This window comes from Aphidius gifuensis, linkage group LG6 (assembly GCF_014905175.1).
Source record: "Aphidius gifuensis isolate YNYX2018 linkage group LG6, ASM1490517v1, whole genome shotgun sequence".
Taxonomy (NCBI): domain Eukaryota; kingdom Metazoa; phylum Arthropoda; class Insecta; order Hymenoptera; family Braconidae; genus Aphidius; species Aphidius gifuensis.
In genome coordinates, this window is record NC_057793.1 from 14110078 (window position 1) to 14136900 (window position 26823).

The 26823-nt window shown below is 30.3% G+C and overlaps 1 protein-coding gene across 1 annotated transcript; it reads left to right on the forward strand.

The window, feature by feature from the left end:
- Positions 1 to 6555: 6555 nt before the first annotated feature.
- On the forward strand, positions 6556 to 6972 carry LOC122859874. Its single transcript, XM_044163557.1, has one exon. It carries the CDS (start codon positions 6556 to 6558, stop codon positions 6970 to 6972), a length of 417 nt encoding a protein of 138 aa, XP_044019492.1.
- Positions 6973 to 26823: the final 19851 nt, after the last annotated feature.

A 26823-nucleotide genomic window follows, 5' to 3' on the forward strand; every position in this document is an offset into this window, starting at 1 on the left:
AAACGAGCTTGCGTACTGAACCACTGATTGGATTATATTCAACAATTCGATCATGTAGAATCAAACAATAAGCTGATGTTTAAGCTGGAAATTGTGTTGTTGATTCAAATTCGAGTCGAATATCTACTGGTCCAGATTTTAAAAATTCATTTTGCTTTGAACAATCTATGACAATAAGTGGAGCTTCTTCCAAAAATTTTTGTCTTGTAAATAATGGTTGTGGTGTTTCTGTGTAATAGTAGGAAGCTTGGAAATATGCAAACATATCATATAATAATGAGAATTGATTATGAGCAAAATCAATATTTAAATTTCCATAAGGATATGATTGTGAATTTAGAAACAGCTTAACATCACGCAAGTTACAATGATCAAAAACACTTGAATTGTTTGTTAGAGTTTTTTCGTCCTGTTTGGAAGCCTAAAATTATGTATCTCGGTTTTTCCAATTGTGTTGATGTTTTCACACTCCAATTTTGTTTTGTAGTTGCAGGTGATAGTGGATACTAGTACAATTCCCATGTACGAAAACTGATTGCTATGGATGGATCGTTGGCAATGTAATTTAAAAGTTGAATTTTCTGCTTATCAGACACTTTGATATATGGAACAATCCATTCCACTTTTTGAAGTTTAATTTGTATTTTTTCGCCACTTTTTCTTTCCGCAGGTTGTTCTTGGAGGCAGGCATTCACATCACTATTTGCTCTTATTAGGATGAGTTCATGTTTTGCATTGATAATTATTTTTTTATAATCTTCAGCAAATCCTAGCAGCAGGCTCAGTGGTATTAATATATCAAAATAACCACTTGAATCGAATAATGATTCTTCATCAGACATTAACCATCCGGTATTCTCCAATAATGATTTTTGATTTGGACTTAAGGAAATATATCCTTTCATAAGAGTCGTAAGACCAACATTTTTGCTCCGATCAATTTCAATTGCATTTATCTCATAGCGAATTTCTTCAAACATGTGTGCTATTGCCATTCGTACCAATGAAGTTGTTTTTGGCACAGATTTTCCGTCACTTGTAAGAAATTGTCCAGTAATATGTAGTGAACTTTTACTTGGTAGTACACATAAATCTTGATGTTGAATTCCAATCCGGATTTCATCGTTGTTATTGAATGTTGAAGAGCCATAAGGCTGATGAGCATGTAACTCACAATGGGCAATCGATTCATCAAAAATGATTGGTTCTTGTATACTTAAAATTTCATCCATGGTATAATACAAAAAAAGCAACAAAATGACACTTTTATTTCCGTAGATGTTGTTGACCTGGACTGAGACCGAGACTCTTGAGAAACTGAATACTCTGATGTGTTATCGCTTTGCTTCCTTGCTTTTGACTGATTTTCTTTTGGCATAATGTCTCGCATTTATAGCTTTGCCCAATTATTTCATTATTATGTTTATTCTTTTTTTCTTTTTTTTTTAAAAAAACGATGCCTATTTTTTTTTGTCCTATTTGACACTTTTAATGTGTAGTCGAATTGTAATCGTTTCTCCACGGAAATTCACAATTTCACCATCCTGATCGACAATTTTCAATTGCAATTGATGTATTGCTTGCACTGTGACTGGCAGATAAATGACATGAGATGGTACTTCAACAATCTTATATCCAGGAGGCACAACTGGGAAAAATTCATGTATTGTGTGAACTTTGTGCTGATTCATATATGCACCAGTTGTTATGTTACACTGAATTTGGAGTGTATTGACCTTTAATATGGCAACAGGCAAGTCAGATTTATGTAGAATATCAGCTTCGAGGATTCGTTTTGTAAAGCCCAACAATCTTCCAATCGAGTCTTCTATTTCAAAATGAATACGTTTGTTACATTTAACCTCACTATGTAGTTCATTGTTATTTGGTTAAATACTAATAGTAACGTCTTTCTGACATATTGCTTTTTGGATATAACTTTCAATATCCTCAATTTAATAACTTCCTGTTGGAATTGTAATCAGTTTACAACCTTCAATGTAGACTTTATTGTTACCAACGTCAATATTCGGTATAGAATTAAATGTTGTAAACTCGACAAGCCCAGCAACGTAATTTTTATTTGCTGACAACTCAATCGGCGGGAAGTATTGTGTTTCAAGAGTCGATGACCTGCCCGACAATGTCAACGTAAATGAATCTTCCATGACTAATGATTATTTTAGCATCTGTCAAGATTATTTATAGTCTTTTGCCAGCCAGTAATTTGAGACATGGATGACCGCAAACAATTGTATTATAATTTTGATATTTTTCATAATTATATTTAATGCTACCAACACCGAGATAATTAATCAGTTCTTGTGGAGGCTTCAAATCACCAAAGCTATCGAAATAAATGACATCATTGAGCCGTTTTTTGTATGCAATCCAATGTGTACCAGCACCATCTTTATCATCAAGATTTACAATTGCTGATTCATTTTTACGAGGACCAGTTATTGGTAAACCATTTCTCATGAAAACTCCTCGGAAATAAGGAATTTTAAAAGCTTTGGCGTATTTGATGATATCAATATTTGTGAGAGCTCGATGTGGTAGCATTACAAGTTTTTTTTCTTATTTACATTTTTTGCTGGGTTTAAAAAGAGACCTAGTCCTTTTTTATAAGGAGATAAAAATAATCCTTTGCCCAATACAATTGATTCCATTTTCTTATTATGACGTTGATTTTCTCGTAGTAATTTTTTTGCTGCATGTACAACATTTATTGTCTTTGAAATTGTTGCTGCACCACCCGTCATAGCACGAGATGCACTTAATCCAGTAAATAGTGGTATTAAAAATGGTAGTATACTACCATCACTGTTATTTTCTTTATTCAATGGAAGAGGTAAAATTCGTGGTAAACGAATTTTTTTTTTCCACCAACTTTTTTGACAGCAACACGTGCACTTTCCAGAACCGTCTTTATTGGATCAGTGATTCCAGGCTTTATAGATTGTTTTGATATATCTATAATCCTGTTGAGACTTGTTAAATACTTTTTATATTTTTGTTTTGTGATGATTTTATCTTTTTTATCATTCTTTTCAGTTGTTTGTATTTTCTTGATTTTATGATGAATTTTTTTATTCTTTTTGCTTCTATTTAAACCCATACCAAGTTTCGTTTTCAAATTCATTGCAGTTGTCACACCCCAAGCTACGGCTCTTTCACCAAGTGACGAATCTTTGGCAAATACACGTTGCCAAGCTTTATCGGCAAGTATTTTATCAGCTTTATGTCGTTCTTCGAGATTGTCAGGATTTTTTGAGTAGCTTATATCATGCTCACGACAATGTTCATCCAACGGATTAACACCGCGATCACCACGAGCTAATCTTTTATCGAGCTTTGTACCCGGACCACAATAATTATACTGTGGAACGTGTAATTCAAATGGCAGGCTATTGATGATACTGTTCAACAGACCCTTTCCTTTTTTTTTTTTATCTTTTTTTTCATTTTTTTTTTTTGCACGTTGATGCTCAATCATTGTCTTTGAAGAACTAACTGCATTCAATAAAATCTCGAGTATTTATATGTTTTCACGTTAGTACAGATTAAGCTAGCAGCTTGTTCAGTTGTAAAAAAAAGAAACATGGAATTTCAAGAACAACCATTAAAGTTGCCAGTCATCAATTTTGATCAAATTGTGCAAAAAACTGCTCCAAAAAAACCATCTGAAAAAAGACATGGAAGTTTATTACCGAATAGTGTGAGAGGTGTATTTTGTGGACCTTCAAATTCTGGCAAAACAAACGCTCTTTTTGCAATAATAATTCACCCAAATGGATTAAGATTTGAGAATGTTTATGTGTATTCCAAATCGCTTAATCAGCCAAAGTACAAATTTCTCGAAAAAATTATTAATAATGTTGAAAAAATTGGTTATTTTCCATTCAATGAACATGAGAAAGTTATTCAACCTGAAGAGGCTAGACCAAATTCACTGATGATTTTCGATGATATATCTACAGAAAAACAAGATAATGTTCGAGCATTTTTTTGTATGGGTAGACATCAAGCAGTTGAAAGTTTTTATTTATTTCAGACCTATGCTCACATACCCAAACATTTGGTGAGAGATAATGCCAATTTTTTGTACTTTTTCGTCAAGATGAAAGGAATTTAAAGCATATATACAATGATCATGTAAATACTGACATGGAATTTGTAAAATTCCGCAATATATGCTCGACATGTTGGAATAAAGATAAATATGGATTCCTTGTGATTGACAAAGATAGTGACATTAATAATGGCCGATACAGGAGAGGTTTTGATTGTTATATAAACATTACAAACGATTCTGCTGAAAATACAGTTTCTCCCTCTGCTACCACCACTGGTACATCTACTGTCTAAAAAAATATCAGATAATTTAGAGTAATATTATACGATGTATAGTAAAAATTCCAAAATGAAAGACAGTAGGATTGTGTACTGTGAACTGTCAACACCATCATTATCTATCATGAAGCATACAAACTTACATGCTGAAAAATCATTATTGCATGAAATTGAAAAAGCAAGTGACTCTCTAAGACGTAAACATAAATTAATTAAATACGATCGAGTTGAAAATGAAAGAATAACAAGTGAGGTGTTAGGACCTATAACTGAGCCTTTAAAAAAAATGCTAGCAGATGTATCAAAACAAAAACCAGCACCAAGTTCCAGTAAAAATCAAGCAGAAAAAAAAAATAATGCTCAAAGAAACGAAGAAGAATACACGACAGAAGAAGAAGAATACGAGACAGAAGGGGAAGACGAAAAATCAATATTGACAAATAATGACGAAAAAATTGATATTGATCCGTTAACTTTTCATAAGAATAATGTTAGTGATGATGATGATGATGACACAGACGAAGATATAACGGAGAAAAAAAAAAAAATTTGGATGATGAAGAAGCGCCTTCAAAGGCAAAAATCAATAAATTCTCATGACAAGGCTCAAAATACAATGTACACCATTCAAAAATTAAAAAACAATGAATTATTGTTTGGTAATTCAATGATTAAAATAAAAAATCATCATATTTATGTGAAAGATAAAATTTATCCGGCTACTCAAGGTCTCTTGGAGTTATTATTTCAACAATCACCTAATGCATCTATTATTCGGAAAGTTGATTGAGAAATTTTTATTGAAATTATAAAATTAACAAATGCACATCGTAAAAATTTCAAACCTGATGGTGCATTTCTGACAAACAGGACACAAAAATATAAAAATTATGTATCACTGTTTGTCAAGTCTTTGAGAAAACAAGAAGTAGAGAGCAAAAAAGGTTCAGCACTTGTATTACCAAAATACAAAACACTACAAAAAAATAAGAAAATAAATAATACAAATTATATATATTGGGATGATCCCAATGAGCTTGTCAATCGTCTTCAATTACTTGTAGCTTCAGAAAAAGCTGGCAATAATAGTCACGCTAATGAAATTCTTTCAATTATTGAAGAATTAAGAGAAACTGGTATTATTTGTTAATATATGTGTTCATTCAGTCTTTAATGTACAGTCATTAAGAGGACATTGGAGTGGAATAATGTCTAGTGTTAATGTATTCGTCAATTATCAAATAAACGAAAATATTCTATCGGAGGAAAAAGTGATGGCGATGCAGAAAGAGGACCACCTGGAGAAGGTTTCAAATTTACAGAAGACGGAAATTATGATATTGCAGAAAAAAAATTATGTCACATTGCCGATGCTCAAGACATGAATGATGCTGTCTCAAAAAAAGTAGCACTGATTCTGATTAAAAATGAAACTAATAATCTTCTTCGAATAATGCAAGAAGATAGTCAAAAATATATCACTGAAGTCATTAGTAAACTGACAATCAAAGTGGACACATTGCAAAAAAGTGTTAAAAAATCACGTGATACATTAGATGAGCTGAGTACAGAAGTTGCAAGTATATCTCACTATTTGACAGAAAATTTGGGAGTACATTTAGAAAATCAGAAATAAAAATGAATAAAACAAAAAAAAATAATAAAAAAGAAGACAATAACTATTTGAGAAGCGTTGTGGCACATGAGCTACACAAGCCTGCTCGCAGATATTATCAACGTAGACATGTTGACATTAGAGCTCTCGATGAAACATGGCAATGTGATCTTGTCGACATGAGTGCATATGCTTCCGTAAATGAAAATTACAAGTTTATACTTACAATAATTGATAATTTTTCCAAATATGCATTTGCTGTACCACTCAAGACAAAAAGTGCAAAAGATGTTACTGCAGCGATGAAATCTGTTTTCCTGAAAGGTCGATATCCAAAAAAACATTTACATGTCGATCAAGGCAAAGGATTTTACATTAGTGAATTTAAGAATCTCATGAAAAAATATAATATAAATATGTACTCAACATATAGTACTTTAAAAGCAAGTATAGTCGAAAGGTTTAATAGAACCCTGAAAAATCGAATGTGGGAAAGATTTACATTCCAAGGCAGTTATAAATGGTTGACTATACTTCCTGAATTGATTAGAAATTATAATAATACAAAGCACAGAACTATAAAAATGAAACCAAAAAATGTAACTAAAAACAATGAAAAGGATATATTGAGAGGAATATATCATAATCAAAATCCAATGTTTTGTGTCTCATCAAAGTTGAAAAAAAAATTTAAAATTGGTGATAAAGTGCGAATAAGTGAATATAAAAAATTTTTCGAAAAAGGCTACACTCCCAATTGGACAACTGAAGTTTTTACAATCACAAAAGTATTGAATACAATACCGATAACTTACAAGCTTGCTGACTATCAAGATAACAATGTTGAAGGATGTTTTTATCAAGGAGAACTGAGTCCAGTACGCTATCCAGATATATATCTTGTTGAAAAAATTTTAAAAAAACGTAAAAATAAAGTACTTGTAAGATGGTTAGGTTTCGATTCTGAACATGATACATGGGAAAATGAATCAGAATTATGAATAATTATATTTACAATGTATATAGGTATAAGAATTTTTTAATAAAAAATTATAACAAAATAAATTTTTTCAAATGTAACGTATTTATTGAATATTGTGTTTATAGGTTTAGGCGAATTTTCTAATAATACAAATTGATTATCGCCTCCGATACATTGCAATATTAAAACTCTTCTTTTAATACCATCCTCTAATTCAAGAACTTTTTTATTATAAAAATAATATTCAGCATTATTTTTCGGTAAGAAAACAGTATATTTATTATTTATTTCGACTGATAGTCTTGCACCAGACTTTTTTCCACAGTAACTTTGAATTTTTGTCACAGCATAGTAAACATCTTTTGTCAAATCTTTCAATAATTTACAATTTTTTGAAAGTCGCTTAGTCTTGGTGTTTATCAGTTTTATATTATAATCATTTTTTTTGTCTAGATAATAATAATAATTACATTTGAAGAAGAGCTCACAAACTTTTTCTCATTTTTTTCGTTTTATGAGAAAATGAACTCACATTTGTTGTATTTTCCTCCCAAAAAAAGAAGATCCAAGCATCCATCGATCGCTGCTTTCTCGATTTTTGTAAAATAATCATGATTTTTCATAAACTTGGCGATTCTGCTGGGTAGAAAGACATTAAATTCATCATTTAATGTAGCCATAACTCCATTGTATTCATTATGAATCTTCTGTAGAGCTGTTACTTTGTACTCTCTATTGACCTCCAACTCAGACATTTTTTTGACGTCCAATTTGTTCTCCATTTTAGCAACATTATTCAATTGTTGTTCCATTTTTATTTAATGCTGATTTTCTACAAACATTTTAATTTCAAGCAAATAAATATGTATAGAATATAATACTAATTATCAATGTATATATGTATATTATCAAATTGCTTTCTTACCTTTCCTTACAGTCTTGATATTCGAATGATAAAGTTTCAAAAAAACTTCTCGTTTATACAGGATGAAGCGTAAATGGCGAACACTAGGTATACTACGAGATTGTACGTGAAATTTTAAATAGTAAATGTTTTTACAGTTTGGGTCTACGACGCTTTGTGACTGAGTTATTAGCGTTTTAAGTTGACCAATGAGAATCGAGCGTCGTGAATTATTATCATTATGGCGTCTGAACCCACGTGTGTGTTTACGCGCCATGGATTAAAATGTTTTTGTTTTTTTAATTAATTCAAAATTCGAACGCCAGATAGAGCTAAATCATAAATTCGCTGGATGAATGCGCAGCTGCATACTCACACACACAGCACTCACACTAATTATGACAAAATGATCATTTTTAATTTAAAATCACATTTATATTTTTGATCACATTATGTGATTTATTTTTTGATCACATTTTAATTTGAAAAACTTTTATATTTTTTTTGATCACATTATGTGATTATTCTATCAATGTGATCAATAAATAAATCACATAATGTGATCAAAAATATAAATGTGATTTTAAATTAGAGAAGATCATATTTTTGATCACATTATGTGATTTATTTATTGATCACATTGATAGAATAATCACATAATGTGATCAAAAAAAATATAAAAGTTTTTCAAATTAAAATGTGATCAAAAAATAAATCACATAATGTGATCAAAAATATAAATGTGATTTTAAATTAAAAATGATCATTTTGTCATAAGTGTGAGTGCTGTGTGTGTGAGTATAGTAGTGGAGCAAGGCGGATCCTGGGACAGTTTGATATCAAACCCCCACTCCGGCCCAATTAAACCCCCACCAGGCTCCGATTAAATTCCCCCTCTATGTTAGTATGTCAGCCATTTTGTATATCGGTAACGTGGAGAGTTGGTATATCTATATATTCAAAAGTCGGCCATTTTGTATATCGGTAACGTAGGGAGTTGGTATATCTATATATTTGAATTTGATTCTATATGTTAGCCATTTTGTTTATCGATAATGTGGTTAGTTACTATATCTACATGTTTGAAATATCGGCCATTTTGAATATGATTTAAATTAAAAAACTCAATTATTATTTTGATTCAAAATGGTTAAATAGACTTGAAATTTTGTTTTTCTCACAGTAGAGATTTTGTCATTCAGGCAAGATGACTGTAGATGTTTTCGGTCGTCAACTGCCAAAAAGTATAGTTAAAAGTAATACAATAAATAGTGTTGGTGTTCGAGGTCCGACGGGTGAGGGCTTTAAGCTAACAAAGGATAAACAATATGATATAAACCATAAACGTTTGTGTAATGTCGGAGATCCGCTAAATGCAAACGATGCTGCGTCAGTTAAAATTGTTCGCGAAATGATTCAAGAAGAAACGCGAGTGATATATCATCAGACTGCATCATTGAAAGATAGTTGTGAAAATAATAGCATTATGATTGGCGGACTCGAATCAGCTTTTCACGATCATAAAAATGAACATTCTATAAATGTTGATGCAGATTCAATTTATCAGAGCAAAAATTTTTTTCAACTCATAGAATCTAGAGTTAGCACACTGGAAACTATGTACAAACGAATTTCCGATGTAGTCGAAAAATTAGATAATAAGAAAATTTTATAGAAGGGGAAGGTTGATTTTAAAAAATGGTAGTGGGGGAGCTAGCATCAGGCATTACTCAGAACCATATATATTTTGCCAGTTGTAAAAAACGAACTCGACAGTCAAGATCGCAGTTGAAAAAATTAAAATGGCCATTTTTGTTGATTTTCAAGGATTCAATGATTCAATTTTTATTATCAAAGAACTTGCAATTAGTAATGCAAACTCAAAGCTAGCAAGTGAAACTATCATTTTTGCTGCACCATGTGGAAAAGAAAATTTAACGAATGAGTATTGGAAGACTATTGAAAAAACTGTGACTAATGTGCATGGAATTTTACGGAGTGCTGGGGATGTTGACTATCGTGAAGTATCAAATATAATTAATGAAAAACTAGGTGGTGATTTGGAATATATCTATGTAAAAGGTGCTGAGAAAAAAAAATGGCTATCAGAAATCTTGAAATCACAGACTGCAACAATCATCAACCTTGATGATCTTGATTGTCCACCAGATGAAAAAGTATATAATCTACCAACATTGAGGCATATGAATTGTCATACAGAATGCATTAATTATATTTGTGCTGCTGAAAATGTAAAGCGATACAAATATTGGTTTGCTAGAGCCTTTACATTTCGACCATCTCTTCGCAAGTCTATCATGTTCTATAGTATTGTCGAAAATTTGGCGGATATGTCTGCTAAAGATATTGCGCTGATTCCAACAATGGCAATCATCAAATTTTCCGCTCATGAAATAGATAAAGTCTGGGATAAGCTGTCTGAAAACCAGAAACAAAATCCTCACGTTTCAGGATTGCGCAGATGTACCAAGCATTCAATTGATTGTGGAGATGGTGATATAGCTGGATGTTTTTTTTATTCACTAATAAAAGACTGTGAGAAATGTGCTGCAGAGCAATCTTCTACTAAAATGATCATGTAAAAAAATTAATAAATAAATGAAAATTTAAAACGATGAAAAAATTGTGTTGGAATGTATATTTATTTCTTTTTTAATATTTAAATTATAAAATAAGGTTAGCATTAGAATTCCTTAAAACCAAGTTTAAACATGTTTAAACATGTTCAGGCAAGTTTAAACATGCTCAGACATGTTTGAGGAGTTGGACAGCTGCAAATAGTAAATAAGTTTTATTATTATCATGTATAAATATTAACTTACAATCATCCAAAACTTTTTCAACGAAACACATGACTCATTACAAATAATGAATCAGCCAAATAATAATCTTGAATGATTATTCAGCCTCTAACAGCAAAACTTTTTAGAAAAGTGACTCACAAAAAAAAATATAAGCCTAACCTAACCTAAGAAACATTTAAAGTGGGGATCGTTGAAAGTGGGGGATCGATTTTCCTTTAAAAGCTGCTGCCCAGAGCTGTAGAGCCACAGATCTCATCGAACCTTCTGAGCTAGCATCTCCAAGACAGTAAAAATAAAATTGGTAAATATTTTATACATATATTATATTATTCATACGATTAAACATTTTATTCATGTAACCTCTCATTTATGTATTTATGTATTGTCGTATTATTATTCTTGCAATGATTCTAATTTTGTTTCATTTCCAACAGGCAACATGGACAAATTATATGCAGAAATGAACACTATTGGAGTAACACCATATCCTGCTACTATCCCAATCAAAAAGATTGAATTTGATTACTTATATCGTGTGACAAATGTAAGACAAGTTCGAACACCATATGGAGATTCTATCATATTGGAATTGGAGCGCAAAATTTCAGTATTTCTACCAAAAAGACTTAGCAATTTCATCACACAGAATTCAACAATTTTACCAGAGTTACTTAAAGATGCTCTCTCTGGAGAACTTAGATTCGTCAGACATGGATCAAACCATTTTGGATTCGAGAAACAAAAACAAAACAACATTGAAATGCTTGATTAAGGAATAAATGTATAAATAATGTTAATAAATATATATATTAAATACAACAAATTGTGTCTCATTTTTATTTATTTATTTTTTCATTCAATTATAGTTTTACATCAATTTTTTTTTTTTTCCTTTATATTATGTTAATTTCTGAATACTTGCACTGATAGGCTTATACTCTATAATACGATCATGTAGAATCAAACAATAAGCACTCGTTGCTGGAGGAAAGTTTTCCTTGGATTCAAATTCCAGTCGAACATCAACTGGTCCATATTTTATCATTTCATTTTGTCTGCTGCAATCGATGACAATTAATGGTGATTTTTCCAAAAATAATTTTTTTGATATTGCATAATTTATTTCTTTTTCATAAAATGTTTCACCAAAGTCCTTGAACATTTCATATAAAATTGAAAATTGATTTTTCCCAATATCAAGGTTCAAATTAGCATATGGATATGACACTGAATTGAGAAAAAGCTCGACATCTCGAATATTGCAATGCTCAAAATAAGCAGAGTTCTCATTCCATTTATTCTTTTTATTGCACTGAAAAGCTAGGCTAAATCTAGGCTTTTCTAGCTGCGTACTTATTGTATTGACCATACATGCTTATTAGTTGGAGGTAAAATTGGCCATTCAAAAAGACACCATGCTCGAAAACCCATTGAAATTGGTGGATCTCGTTGAATAAATTTCATCATATCAATTTTTTTCTTATTAGATAATTTAACATATGGCACTAGCCATTCAATCTTGCTTATTTGAAATTTCAAATCTTTTTCTTCTGCCCCACCAATTCCAATACATGCATTCATATCACTTCTTGAGCGAATTAATATCAATTCATGCTTAGCATTGACAATAATCTTTCTATAGTCTTCAGCAAAGCCAAGAAACATTTGTAATGGTATACAAACATCAAAGTATCCATCAGTGTTAGTTAATGATATATCATCGCTAGTACCAAGCCAACCAGCATTCTCTAAATTTGATTCTGGATTTACTGACAGATAATTTTTTAAAGTGCTTGTCATGCCAGTATTTTTACTCCTATCAATCTCAACACCATTCATTTCATATCTTATTTCATCGAAAAGATGAAGTATACCATTATTAACAATTTTAGTAGTCAAAGCCGCTGCCACACTACCATCATTTTTTTCGGTCACTAATCTTCCGGAAATGTGTAATGAACTTTTGCATGGCAAAATAAAAATATCCTGATTTTGTATGTTGATTCTAATTTCATCACTGTTTCCAAATGTTGTTGAACCATAGGGCTGATGTGCATGGATCTCATAGTGAGATATTGATGAATCAAATTCAATTGGTGTGTTAATACTCAGCATAGCCTCCGCCATTTTGGACAGCACACACAATTCAAGATACTTTTACCCAGACCCAACTCCAATAGCTTTCTTTTTTTTCACCACTTGAAGGCCGAGACTTTTCAGAAACTGGACACTCTGTGGTGTTAATGTTTTCAATGCTCGATGACAACTGATTGGTGGTGGATTGCATTGAATCCTTTTATATGATGAGCCAACTTTTCGATTATAGACGATGCCCATTAACGTGATTTAATGTGTAATCTTACAGTAATTGTCTCACCACGGAAGTCAACCAGATCACCGTCTTGATCAACAATTTTTATTTGCACGTGATCAATTGTTCTTACTGATACTGGCAAATAGATAATATTTGATGGAACTTCAATAATTTTATAGCCTGGTGGCACAGTTGGAAAAAACTCGTGGATTGTATGAACTTTTTTATTATTAATGAAAGCACCAGTGGTAATATTGCACTCAATTCTTATTGAATTCACTTTTATAATGTTTATTGGCAAATCGGATACGTGCACAATATTTGACTCCAAGATACGTGGAGTAAATCCCAACAGTTTTGCAATTGTATCAGATGATCGAAAATCAATGTCTTTTGCACTTTGTATATGACTGTGTAATGTATTTGTATTGCCCCAAAGCTGAATAGAGTATGGTTTCAAAAATTCAGCAAGAGCATCAATCTCATAACTTCCTTCAGGTATCTCAATCCAATCATCAGACGTTGAAAAATATATTTTGTTATTTTCTGATGTAATATTTGGTATCGTGTTAAATGTTAAAAAAGTCGCTAGGCCAAGCGAGTAATTTTTTTGTGGTGATAATTCAATCCTTGGAAAATATGAAGCTTCTAGAACTGATGAGTTGCCAGATAAAGTAAGTGTGAATGCGTCATGCATGCTCACTGTTACTATAAAGACTGATTATAATTAATGAAAATTATGCCTTTTATAGGCAGTCTGCTAAGAACTGAAGACACAAATGACCACAATTCCATGTATTCCAATTTTGAAAGCGTTTATAGTTATATTTGATGCTGCCAACATTTAAATATTCAACGAGCTCTGTCGGGGGCTGGAGATTTCCAAAGCCGTCAAAATAAATCGCAAGATTTTTATTAACTTTTTTATATGCAGTCCAATGTGTACCAGGATTTTTATCATCATCGAGATTTATTATACCAGTTTCTCGATGCAAAGATTTTGTTGGTAGATTATTTCTCATAAAAACCCCACGAAAATTTTTTATTTTCAATTGCTCTGCAAATTTCACCAGATCCCAATCAGTCAACGCTCGACGTGGCAGCATCTCTACAAGTTTTTTGGAGACAGAAAAAATCCTGCCCCATTTTTATATGGTCTCATATATAGACCTTTACCGAGTGCTATTGATTCAATAGCTTTATTATGTCTTTTGCTTTCTTCCAATTGTTTTTTGGCGGAATTTGCATCATTTATTGTTTTTACAACGCCGGAAGCGCCGCCAACTATTCCACCGATGGCGCTGAGTGCTGTCAAAATTGGAATCAATAATGGTAGAGCGCCACCTATCTTACTTGGTATTGGTATAATTCGTGGTACTTGTATATTTGATTTTCCCCCAGACTTCTTCATCTCAACTTTTGCTGCTTGTAATGCTGATTTAATATTCATCTGATTATCATTTACATAATGCATTGCATTTTTGGCTGCCTGAATAATTTTTTTCAATGGCAATTTTTTTTTTCTTCCATTTTTCTTTTTTTTTTCTTTTTTTTTAATACTGGCTTTCGGAGTTTTTGAATTTTTCATGCCCATACCAAGTTTAGATTTTATTTTCATGGTGCCAGCAACGAGGGCAGCTGCTGCACGTTCCCCAATACTTGAATCTTTTGCAAAAACTCTTGATGATGCTTTTTTAGCAAGTATTTTGTCTGCCATATTCCTTGCATGCATATCATTAGGACTTGCTGCGTACGCAATATCATGATCTTTACAAAATTTATCGAGAGGATTGATGCCTTGATCACCACGAGCCAGACGTTTTTCCAATTTTGTCCCAGGTCCAGCGAATGAATATCCAGGAATATGAAGTTCAACTGGCAATTTATTTATAATTTTATTTAATAATCCATCACCAGCTGTATGGTTTTTCTTTTTTTTCTTAGGATTTTTATTTTTTTTAATTTTTTTATTTTTAAACTCAAAGTTGCCAGTTTTTTTGGCGTTTTTTGATGTGCATTTAGCCATGGCTTAAATGATACTGAACGATGGCAGATATAAATGGTTCTCTACAGTTTGATTTCGTTTAGTATGAGTCATGATGGAGTTCAAGGCACAAGCAAAAAAATTGTCAATCATAAATTTCGATATAATTACATCAAAAAGTGGTGCTGGGGTGAATACTATAAAACGTCATGGTGATTTATTGCCAAATACAATAAGATCAATTATTTGCGGACCATCAAATACAGGAAAAACTAATTGTCTCCTGAGTTTGTTGATCGATGAAAATGGTTTGCGCTTTGAAAACATATATATTTACTCAAAGTCATTAAATCAACCTAAATATCAATATCTCGAAAAACTCTTGGAAACATTGGATGGGATTAATTACTATCCATTTTCTGACAATGAGCAAGTTGTACCAGTTGATGAGGCGAAGCCAAATTCCATATTTATTTTTGATGACGTTGCAATGGAAAAACAAAATAATATTCGAGCATATTTTTGTCAAGGAAGGCATAAAAATGTTGACAGTTTTTATATAAACCAGTCATACGCTCGTATACCAAAACATTTGATTCGTGATAATGTAAATTTCCTCATTTTATTTAAACAAGATGAGATGAACTTGCGGCATATATATAATGATCATGTAAACACAGACATGACATTCGAAAAATTTAAAACCATGTGCTTGAAATGCTGGAAAGATAATTATGGGTTTATTGTTATTGATAAAGATAGTGAAATAAATGCTGGACGATACAGAAAAAATTTTGATACATTTATTAGCATTGATGCATAAAACAAATAATGTATCATACTCATGAGGGAAAATAGTGAGCAGATCAGTTCACGACACCGAGAGTGCAAGATGCCTCTGACTAGAAAAAACCTTGTGGAAGAATCTAATATTTTAAGTGAATTAGAAAAAGTTCGAAAAGTAATACAACAAAAACATAAATTATTAAAACATAATCAAGATACTTTAGAGCAGTCATCGATTAATTATTTTGAGCCACTGCTGACACCACTCAAACAGATTAGTGATAAAGTTTCAAATTCAAAAAACATTGAGGCATCAAAAGATTTCAATTTTGATGAGGAAAATGAAGATAACAAAATTGATGAAAATAGCAAAATTTTCGATGATACTTTAATAAATGTGGAAGAAGAAGAAAATAGTGCAAAAAAAGTCATAGAAAAAAATAATATTACAAGTATCAATGATGATGATAGCTTGGTGAATCATTATCTTAACAGCATCGATACAATAGCATGGGATAAAGATTTTGGAGTGAGAAAATTCAGGTCCTACTATAAAATTGGTTCTGCTGAAGTTTCTTTTAAAGACAATTGTGTATATATTGATAACAATTTCTATGAAATGACACCAGGAATAATGGAATTATTATTCATGAAAAGTCCGAATAAAAATCAAGTGACAGATATTGATAAAAAAAATTATGCTAATATTATCATAAATACAAATGGTCATCTAAAACGTTATGAACCACTTGGATCTATCAGAAATCCAGCTTCATCAAAATTTATGAAGTATATTTCACCACATATTACTGAGCATCATGGTGCTGGTCTCTTGCCTACAACTATGAGTCTCCGAAGCACAAGAAATATTCCACAACTAGATTATGTATGGTGGAATGATCCTGAAGAACTTGTCGAACGCCTGCGATTACTGATTGCCTCACGAGCAACTGGAAACTCCAGCCACAATGATGAAATCATATCGATTATTGAGGAATTGCGAGAAGCTGGTTTCATATATTAAGAAAATTGCATATTAATAATTAGTTGTTGCATATCATCAGTTGATGTAACATGGCAAAGTATAAATGGGATATTGTTAAAGAGCTTCATGCGCCTGCGCGAAAAAATTTTTCAAGAAGACATGTTGACATTCGTGACATTGATGAGACCTGGCAAGCTGATCTTGTGGAAATGATTCCATATGCTGCTGAAAATAATGGCTATAAATACATATTGACTGTAATTGACAACTTTTCAAAATTTGCATGGGCTGTAGCTGTGAAAAATAAAAGTGCAATCGAAGTTACAAAAGCATTTGAAAGCATCTTAAAACTTGGCCGCATTCCAAAAAATTTGCATGTAGATGATGGAAAAGAATTTAAAAATTCAAAATTCAATGAATTGTTGAAAAAATATAAAATACACATGTATTCTACATTCACACACTTGAAAGCATCCATTTGTGAGCGTTTTAATCGCACATTAAAACGTATAATGTGGATGAAATTTAGTTTTCAAGGCACATACAAGTGGGAAAAAATACTACCATCTCTTCTAGAGGAATATAACAAGAGAAAACATCGAACAATTGGCATGAAGCCTGCTGACGTGACTCCAAATCATGCTGGCAAGTTAAAACAACGTTATGATAGTTTATATGCCGACTACCAACATATTGCAAAATTTAAAATAAATGATTTTGTTCGAATATCAAAATATAAGCATGTTTTTGAAAAAGGATATATACCAAATTATACTAATGAAATATTTAAAATTGTAAAAATCAACAATACCAATCCAGTAACATACATGTTAAAAGATTATCAAAAAAACCCTATACAAGGATGTTTTTATGAGGAGGAATTACATTCAGTCAAACATCCAAATATTTATTTGATTGAAAAAGTAATAAAAAAACGTGGTAATAAATTATTTGTAAAATTCTTGGGTTTCGATAATACTCATAATCAATGGATAAATAAAGCAGACTTATAAAATAAAAAACAATGCATTTTAAAATTATTCACTTTATTTATTTACACATTTTTTGAAACATAATACATTTTACAGGCTGTGGTAATAATATTATTTTTGAATTGTAGTATAATACACTAGTATTTTACATAGCAGACATTTACATTAATATTTATTGAAATTATTATGATTTCTACATTTTTATATTTATTTATTTATTCATTTTATTTTATTTATTGTTTTATTGGATTATTTATTTATTTAATTATTTATTTATACAGTTAAAACATATTACCATTAAAGCAGTGTTTACACTATTGCATACAAGTGTATTTACAAGTTACCAGATAAACCCTAGATAATACTAACTTAAATTTTTATTTATTCGCATATTTGTTTATTTAATTTTTACTTAATTGTTTATTTATTTCTCAACATGATATCCATCTATATAACTTTTTTGTATTTTTATGCACAACAAACATTTATCATTTTATTTAAAAAAAAAAAAATACAGTATAATACCCTAGTAACATACCCCTGTAATATAAGTATATATTTACATTATAGCGACTTTTACTGTTGCTTGAGTATGAGGTTTTATTTATGCTACTCAAGCACCCTCTTTTGCTAAATTTAAAAAACATAAATGTAAACATTTTTATTCAATTTCCATTGGCTCATCAACAAATACTTCTTTGTAACCCCACGGTAGTATCAGTTGAGCCTTCAATAAGTTGTCGCTTATCATCACCAGCACTTAAAGCTAATTTTCGCATTTCTATGGTTTTAACTTCATGTTTTTTCGATTGTATCGTCCGTTGAATACGATCAATATTGACATTATTTAAAAGACAATTTTTATAATCATCGAAAGTTATTGTTCGTAGAGCAGAACCTTTTACACCTTTTGCGCGTGAGCCATATGACTTTTTATCTCGCTGAACTCGATATGCATACATTTTAGCTCGCAAACCAATAAATTCTAATAAAATATCCCCATTTGTTTCATCTTTCATCAAGCCAACTACTTTTTTATTATGCTGCCCAATGCCCCAAGGGTTTGCAGGAGAATACTCAGATGTATCGAATTTTTCCCAATCTCTTTTCATATATTCATAAATATTATAACGTCTTACACCTAAAATAAAGCTATCTGTATCCATATAATATAAAGTGACAAAATTAGAAAAATTTTTGCGTAAATAATTATAATAAAAATCATAAATGTATGTTTTTGAAATATCTAATATACTAAAGCCTAAATATATTGGTTTATTTAAAATAATTTTTAGTTTACGCATTTCAATTATTGCTAAATCGCCAATTATGTAAGATGCTGAAAAATTTGGTTTCGCAATTAATGCTTCTGCACCATAGCGACCTTTCAATTTTGTCACGATTCGTACATCGCGATGCTTTCTAGCATCTTCCATTAATTTACCAAATACACTATTATTTAAAAATTTATAGAAATTCTTTGAAAATTCATTTGTTGCTTTTTTACGCAATTCTGTATTCAAATCAATATATTTTTTGTTTTTGGAATTTTAATACTCTATACAAATTCGTAATTTTTAATCCTAGACTGGTGTATAATTGCAAATTTCTATAGTGAATAATATATTTTTTTTTTGGTGACAATGTTGTTAGTAATTTTTTACATTTTGAAGTTGGCAATGGTGGCTTATCATGTATTGGAGCTAATGGCAGATCTTTATGCTCATCATGCAATTCGATTGGATAGTCCATATCAACTTCTAAAATATAACCCCATTCTGATGTTTCACTAATTTCATTTAAAATATTTAAATTAAAATTTTCAACCCAACTAAAATCTTTATATGGTAAATATGACATCATTGAAGCCCCATATAGATTATTAACATCAAAATACATTAAATAATTATCTTCTAAATTTGGATCATAGTCAGATTTCATATATTTATTATTTGCCTTACCCCAACGATTTGAACATTGTGCCAAGCCACCCCGAATACCGCTTTCAATAAACAACATTTTATCAACGTCAGCAACTCTAATTCAATTTCAGTAATTTTTAGCATTGCCTGCATTGCCAATGATGGACATGTAATAAAATGGAGTGGGTCAAGCTTATAGGTTTCCATACAATTATCTCTAAAATTTTCAAATATATCACTTAATAATAAAATATCAGTTCTTAAATATAAATTTGAGTACTCTCCAAGTGTTTTTATATCAAAAGTATGCCAAACATTGCAAGCGTGAGCATAATCAGCATCACTAATATGTTCATCATAGAGTTTTGAAAAAAACTGATCCTTCGTTGGTAAAGTAGGAAGGTTCAATTTCTCAAAACAATCAACAAAATCATATGGAAAAATTCCTTTTTTATTCACGAGACTGAATTTATTTTTATCAGTGTAATATTTTTGAGTTATATATTTTTCATCATTTGTTAAATATGAGGCTAATTTTTCAATACTCGAAGGCATAAATCTAAATGAATCAATAAAACGAAGCTGCACGCGTGTACCTTCGACATACTTTGTAAATGAGATATATTTTTCTTTATTTACCGGTAATAATGTCATACGACCTGGAAACTTAGTTGCTAATTGTTTTAAAATAAAATGAGAATCATAACCTGACATATTATGCGACACTACATTTATAATACACGACTCTTGATAATTTATATTACAGCTGTTGTTTGCCGGACCCCTGTAGCGCATTAAGAAATGATGATGATCTTTCACTTTAGGGTTCTTTTCCGTAAATTTTTTATTACGAATATAAAAAAACTGTGCTCCATCAAACTCAGCTTGTTCTTGTGGAAAAATAATCATTGGATTATGTTCACTGAGTATAGCATCAACAGTTTTTGATATTTTATATAGCTCATTAATGAACCACTCAATACAATCATTAGCACGATATATTTTATGTTTTGATAAAGAGTCATCATAGTCACACTTTAAATAATAGCCTATACTGAATGGTATATGACTTTGCACATCAACACTTTTTCTTTGCACACTATCTTCATTCTCTTTCACTTTTTTAAGCAAGCACTCAATGTCCATGTAAACAACAAATGGCACTCTTAACTGATATTTATAATTTTTAAATTTTAAAATATTATTTTGTTTTGTAGGCAGTTCAATACGCGACTTATTGATATTAAAACATGCAAGTTTATGATTCAAATAAGATGATTCAACTTGAAAACTGCACAAGCAACGATCACAAAAAAATTTTTTACTTTTGTGTTTTGACAATTGTGATGACAGCAACATTGACATATTATGAATCCGAGTATAATGATATTCATCTGGAATGTATTCATCATCATTATTATCTTCATCATTTTCTTCTTCTTCTTCTTCTATTTCGTCATTTTTTCGTTGCATTAAAAGATGAATTGTTTTTTTTACATAAACTTTATTGAAATTTAAATTTTTTGTTGGTTCGATTGGTGTATATTCACTCAAGTGATATGGCACAATTATTTTTTGTTTTTTACCATTTTTTTCTATTATTTTATTATTTTCATTTTTATTATATTCGATGCCATATACTGATATTGATAAATCGTTTACTTTTTTAAATTTTTTGATATCCTGTAATGACATTGGAAAATCAAATTGTTGATATAATAAAATATTTTTAAATGGATCTTTACCATTGTTAGGTGGCTTGTACTTGCTCATACGCTCAGGGTGATCTTTAAAATTATACATGGCTGCTAAAATTGACCACAGAAAACAGTATTCATCATCATTTTTTACATTTATTATTGCATGTTTCACTTTGAGCCATTTCGGTAATTCTACAAACGAATTACCACCCTTAAGTGGTTTGTATACATTGATTTGAATTTCCATGTTATTTATTTTATGAAGCGTCCAACCTGAGTCTTGCATTTCAATATCATCTTTTCGCGCGTTTAATTCATTGAATTTTGCTGTAAACAATTCATCCATATCTGTTGATGGTAATATTATCTTGTTTCCGGTATGAAGATATTTTGTATCACATTTTGAAAAAAACCAGAAACTTAGAAAAAATAACGAAGTTCCCCCGCCGGGAATCGAACCCGGGTCTTTTGCTTTCCGGGCAAACGCCTTGACCACTAGACCACAGGGCTTCTTATTTTTTCTAAGTTTCATCAAGTTAACTCCGACGTCCTTCTATGCGTCAATTCATTTTTTTGGAAATTTCTTGTCTTGTTTGGAAATTTTAAATTTGCATGATAAAGCACAATCAACTTTATAAGAATTGGTACTTTCCATTGCCAAATTTAATTTTGCTATGAGCAATGTTGTAACATCATTACAAAAAGCCTGGACATCAACATGAATCAAACATTGAATCGAATAAACTTGAAACTTCTTGCCATCTTACTCTAGCACTAATATTTTCACTTTCACTATCATTATTATTAACATTCTCATTGTCACTATCATCGTTTAAACCGGAACCAACTTTAATTAGTAATTTTTCAATTTTTAACAATGCCCGCTTTGCGTATATTAGAGAAGTTGAAAATTTTTTCCGCTCGTTATACTCCAAATTTTCATTCTTCATAATGTCATTATATTCAACAATTCGACACGATAAATCATCGATTGATTCACAAATTGTATCTCTGTTGACACTATTCTGCGATAAGTTAATAAACATATTATCATAAAAAGCACGCTGCTCTTTATGACTTTTCATTGGCATATTTGCGAATATTATCATTGATTTAGCCATATTTTTAAAGTATAAAAATACTGTATTAAGTAGCAGAAAATAAAAAAAATATAAACTCCGGCTGTGAGGTTCAGAAGATACTGATATATTTAATTGCTTTGAGAGTCCTTATATACGTACGATGGGGGTGAAATTATTTCATTTTCAAAAAGTGTGTGACATTTTTCATAGAATTTTTGTCTTGAAAATATTTATCGGAAAATAAATAAAACATTTTTGCTTCCCTTCAAGATGTATTTTTGTGAATAATAGTCAATATTATTTACAACTTTTATCATTTTACATTGTCTTGATTATTCACGGTGATAGAATTTAAAAAAAAAAAAAAATAAAAGCTATTGGAAAATTTCATCATTTGTTTACTTGACAGTTTTTATGTGCGGCAGTGGTGAGTAATTCTAAACAAGTTTCTTCTTGTAAATTTGGCCTTCAATTATTCAAGCATAACGAGATAAAAATATTGAGAAAATTTTAACATTGTTTATTTACAGGAAAATAAAAGTATTGTAAAGATATTATAGTATGTAAGAGAAAAACTTTTTATTTGTTTAGGACGAGAGATTCTCAAAGCATCATCTTAGTATGTGTGTGTGTAGATGTACAATTTTACATGAAACATTACATGGCAACATAGGAAATATATATTGTAAGATGATTCACGAATTTTATAACAATGAGGTAAGTGATATGTCAACATTTCAAATTATTTATTAGTATTTATGAATTTATCATTCTATGTGTTTAATTTATTTATTAATGTATTTTCAATTTGTTAATTTATTAATTTTCTTGATTTTTAGTTGGATCGACTTTCCACCCAAATTGCACCACTGATTGTTATTGAGGGGAGAGTATCGAGAGGATGAGCGTTCTGGAGTTTCATATAATTTACACATGCGAGAGGATAATTTAAAAATGGTAATATTCGATTTTTTATGCATAATTATATTTAATCATTATATTTGTTTTAATAAATATCGTTTCTCAGATTGAATATAATCTTTTATCAATACATAGTTTAATGTATTCATCAAGACTAATGAATAATTATTGTAAGTACTTTTTTATATTTGAATTCAAAGATTTTTTCCAAATCATTAAACATGTCTATAATAATAATAATAATAAACTGCATAAATTCTTATCCACAGGTGGTTTCAATATCCATACAAAATGTATAGGAAATAATAGAACTCCAATCTCAACGATTTTGCCAGGTATAATTCGAATGTTTATAATTTTTTATTTGGTTTTTATAAAATATAATTTTCATTCATTGTATTACAGATGACTGGAATGATGGCTCCAGTTTTCCAGAAGAAGACGATTCACCAGTGGCACTTGATGAGTTGCAGTATGATGTGACTCTAGATGGTAATATATATATATATATATACACACACACACATAATTATTTTCTTTATATTAATTACTCGATTTAATAATGTTAATTCTTATGTTTTCAGGATACTATGAAATTTTCGATTCATTTGGAAGAATGCCAATTATTAATTTTTGTAAGTATATTCAAACTGTTCATACATATAAATAACGAATATATCCCATTAAAAGAAAATAATAATAATAATAATATTTACTTATTTGTTTATCTAACAGTATAGCTCTTAGACCATCAGAAGGGGAAGAAGAAGCATTGGAGCAAGAAAGAAACATCATCAGAGAACAACAAGAAAAACTGGAGAGAGCTGCCATAGAATTCGACAATATATATAATAGTCAAATGGAGATTGCAAATTGTTTAAAAAAGGATGATGATGATGTTGTATTTATAGAAGAAATAATTTCTGTTAATGATGATGATAATAATAATAATAATTGGCATAATGATTGTACAATACTCGAATGAATCATGCAAACTTGAATAAATATTTGATATTAAATTTATAATTTTTCAGTCATTGTTTTTTTTTTTTTATAATTAATAAATATATCCATAATAAATTTATATTTTTAGTCATTGTTTCAATTATTATTAATAAATATATTCATAATAAATAAATATTATCCAATCACAGTGTATATATATATTAGACTGCTTCAAAACAAAAAATTTTTTCATTTTCGGCCTCCCATGGGCTCAAATTGTTGATATTGATGATAAGAAGACACAGTTAAAATTTCAAAACGATTCATCAATTTTTGAGCCTACGAATCAGGGTTGAATTTGCCCATTTGATTAACACGTAAAAAAAACATTTGTTGGGTTATCCTAAAATATCTCTCTCAATTAACAAGATAAAAATTTAACTAATCTACCATATTAAAGCTCTTATAATGAGCTTTAAAAAATGTATAGACTCTTCTTATTTACCTTTACTTGTGTTGTCTGAAATAAGGTTACAATATAAGAAATATCAAAAATTGATTAAATTCTTTAAAAAAAAAAAAATTAAAAATTCATAACTTACAAAGTAATTGACCTAAACACAACTTTTTTATTTTTTTATTTTTTGGTTACCCAAAGACGAAAAGAAAAATAAATTATGAACATTATTTAGACACCTTGGAGGGATGGAAAAATTCAAAAAACGCGTTTTTATAGGTAAATACAAAGAATATACGTCATTTTTATCAATACTCTAAAAAAATCAGAATCTTTTTCCGAGATATAAAATAAATTTTTTATTGAATTTTTTACTTAAGTTTAACATGATTATCTAACGAATAATGAAATGATAGTTTTATTTATGATTCGAGTAAGTCGATTTATTCCTTGCTGAAGCAATCGTATTTTCATGACAATCAGGTAATACTTCCCAGGTAAGATCCCACAGGGGTGAATGACCGTGCCAGGTTTGTTACAAGCTTGTGTTCCAAATCTTGGTGGACTAGGATGTGTCTAGCATGACACAGAGAATTTTTACAGTCATTGCACAAGACTTGTTAGTCCAGGCTTGTACCAAGCCTGTGTCGATTATTATTTCCAAGACTCACACAAGGTTAAAAATTCCAAGCTTGTGTCAGGCCTGAACTGACAGTCATTACACAAGACTTGTTAGTCCAGGCTCGTACCAAGCCTGTGTAAATCGTTAATTCCGAGCCTCACGGAAGATTAAAAATTTCAAGGTTGTGTCAAGCCAGTATTTCCAGTCACTAAGCAAGCTTTGCTAATCTAGGTTTGACACAAGACTATCCTTTTGATTTTCCCTGGCCTTGCACGAGCCTTGTAACACAGCCTTGTGTGAAGCTGGTGACCATTGTTTCACCAAGCCTGGCACGAGACTTGACTTATGCATATATTTAATATGGATTATCCATAGTTTTTCGGTCAATTATTATCGTTTAATAGAATTGTCTGAATAAAAAAATATCAATGTTGTAATTAATAAATTAACAACAATGATAAATTAACAATAATAATAGATTAACAATAATAATTTATTTATATTTTTTTTAATTGTTTTTGGAAGCTTGTATCAAGCCCGAGACACAAGCTTTGGCACAAGGCTGGGACACGAGCCTTGGCACAAGGCTTGTCATCGAGCCTGTAACATAGCCCATAGGCATATTTCCAAGCACTCAACAACCTTGGCATAAGCTTGGCGCACAAGCTAGACAAAGGCATGTGAGCCTTGTGCCATGCCTGGCACAATCGTTTACTCTTACCTGGGTTGACGACTATTTTCGAAAACTTGTAACAATGCTTGTAATTGATCTTCGTCTTTAGTCGAGAAAATCATTATTATTTTTAAATTCACTATAATAATACCTTTTTTTTAAAAAAAAAAAAAAACTCGTATAAATTATAAATTCAATGAAAATTTAATTAACTTAAAATTATTCCAATTTTCCCAGTATCCAGACATCTAAAATATATGAGTACCAGTTTCTAGACAGTCAAAAAAATATCAACGTCAAACAAATTTAGGTTATGTTTGGTAATGTTGTCAGTTTTACTAGTTGTTATTAGTGTCCGGATACTGGTCTCAGATACAATTTGATGAAATTGGAAGACCCTAGTAGTCAGACTTCATTATTCATATTTATAAAAGTTTTATCAAAAAATTTTTTTTATCTAATCGGAAAATTCAAACATTTTTACGGAAATCGATATCAAACACTAAAATTAATTATATCTGATAGACGCATAAGTTAATGGTTTAATTAGTAGCAATCACTCGACGACGACTACTTACAGTGTCCTCTGAAGCTGTTTGAGTGTCACATAATTTTATTCTACCTTTAATATTTATTTGAAAATTTTTTCTATTAATTATAAAAAAAAAAACTGTCTGTTTAAATTAAAGAGTATAAGACGTAGTAATATTTTAATAAAATTCTTCGAATTTTAAAATGAAAACTATCGGCATAATTAC

What these genes read in the sequence shown, in the direction of transcription:
- LOC122859874 (XM_044163557.1), top strand. Translation starts at nt 6,556, where the DNA reads ATGAAACCAAAAAATGTAACTAAAAACAATGAAAAGGATATATTGAGA.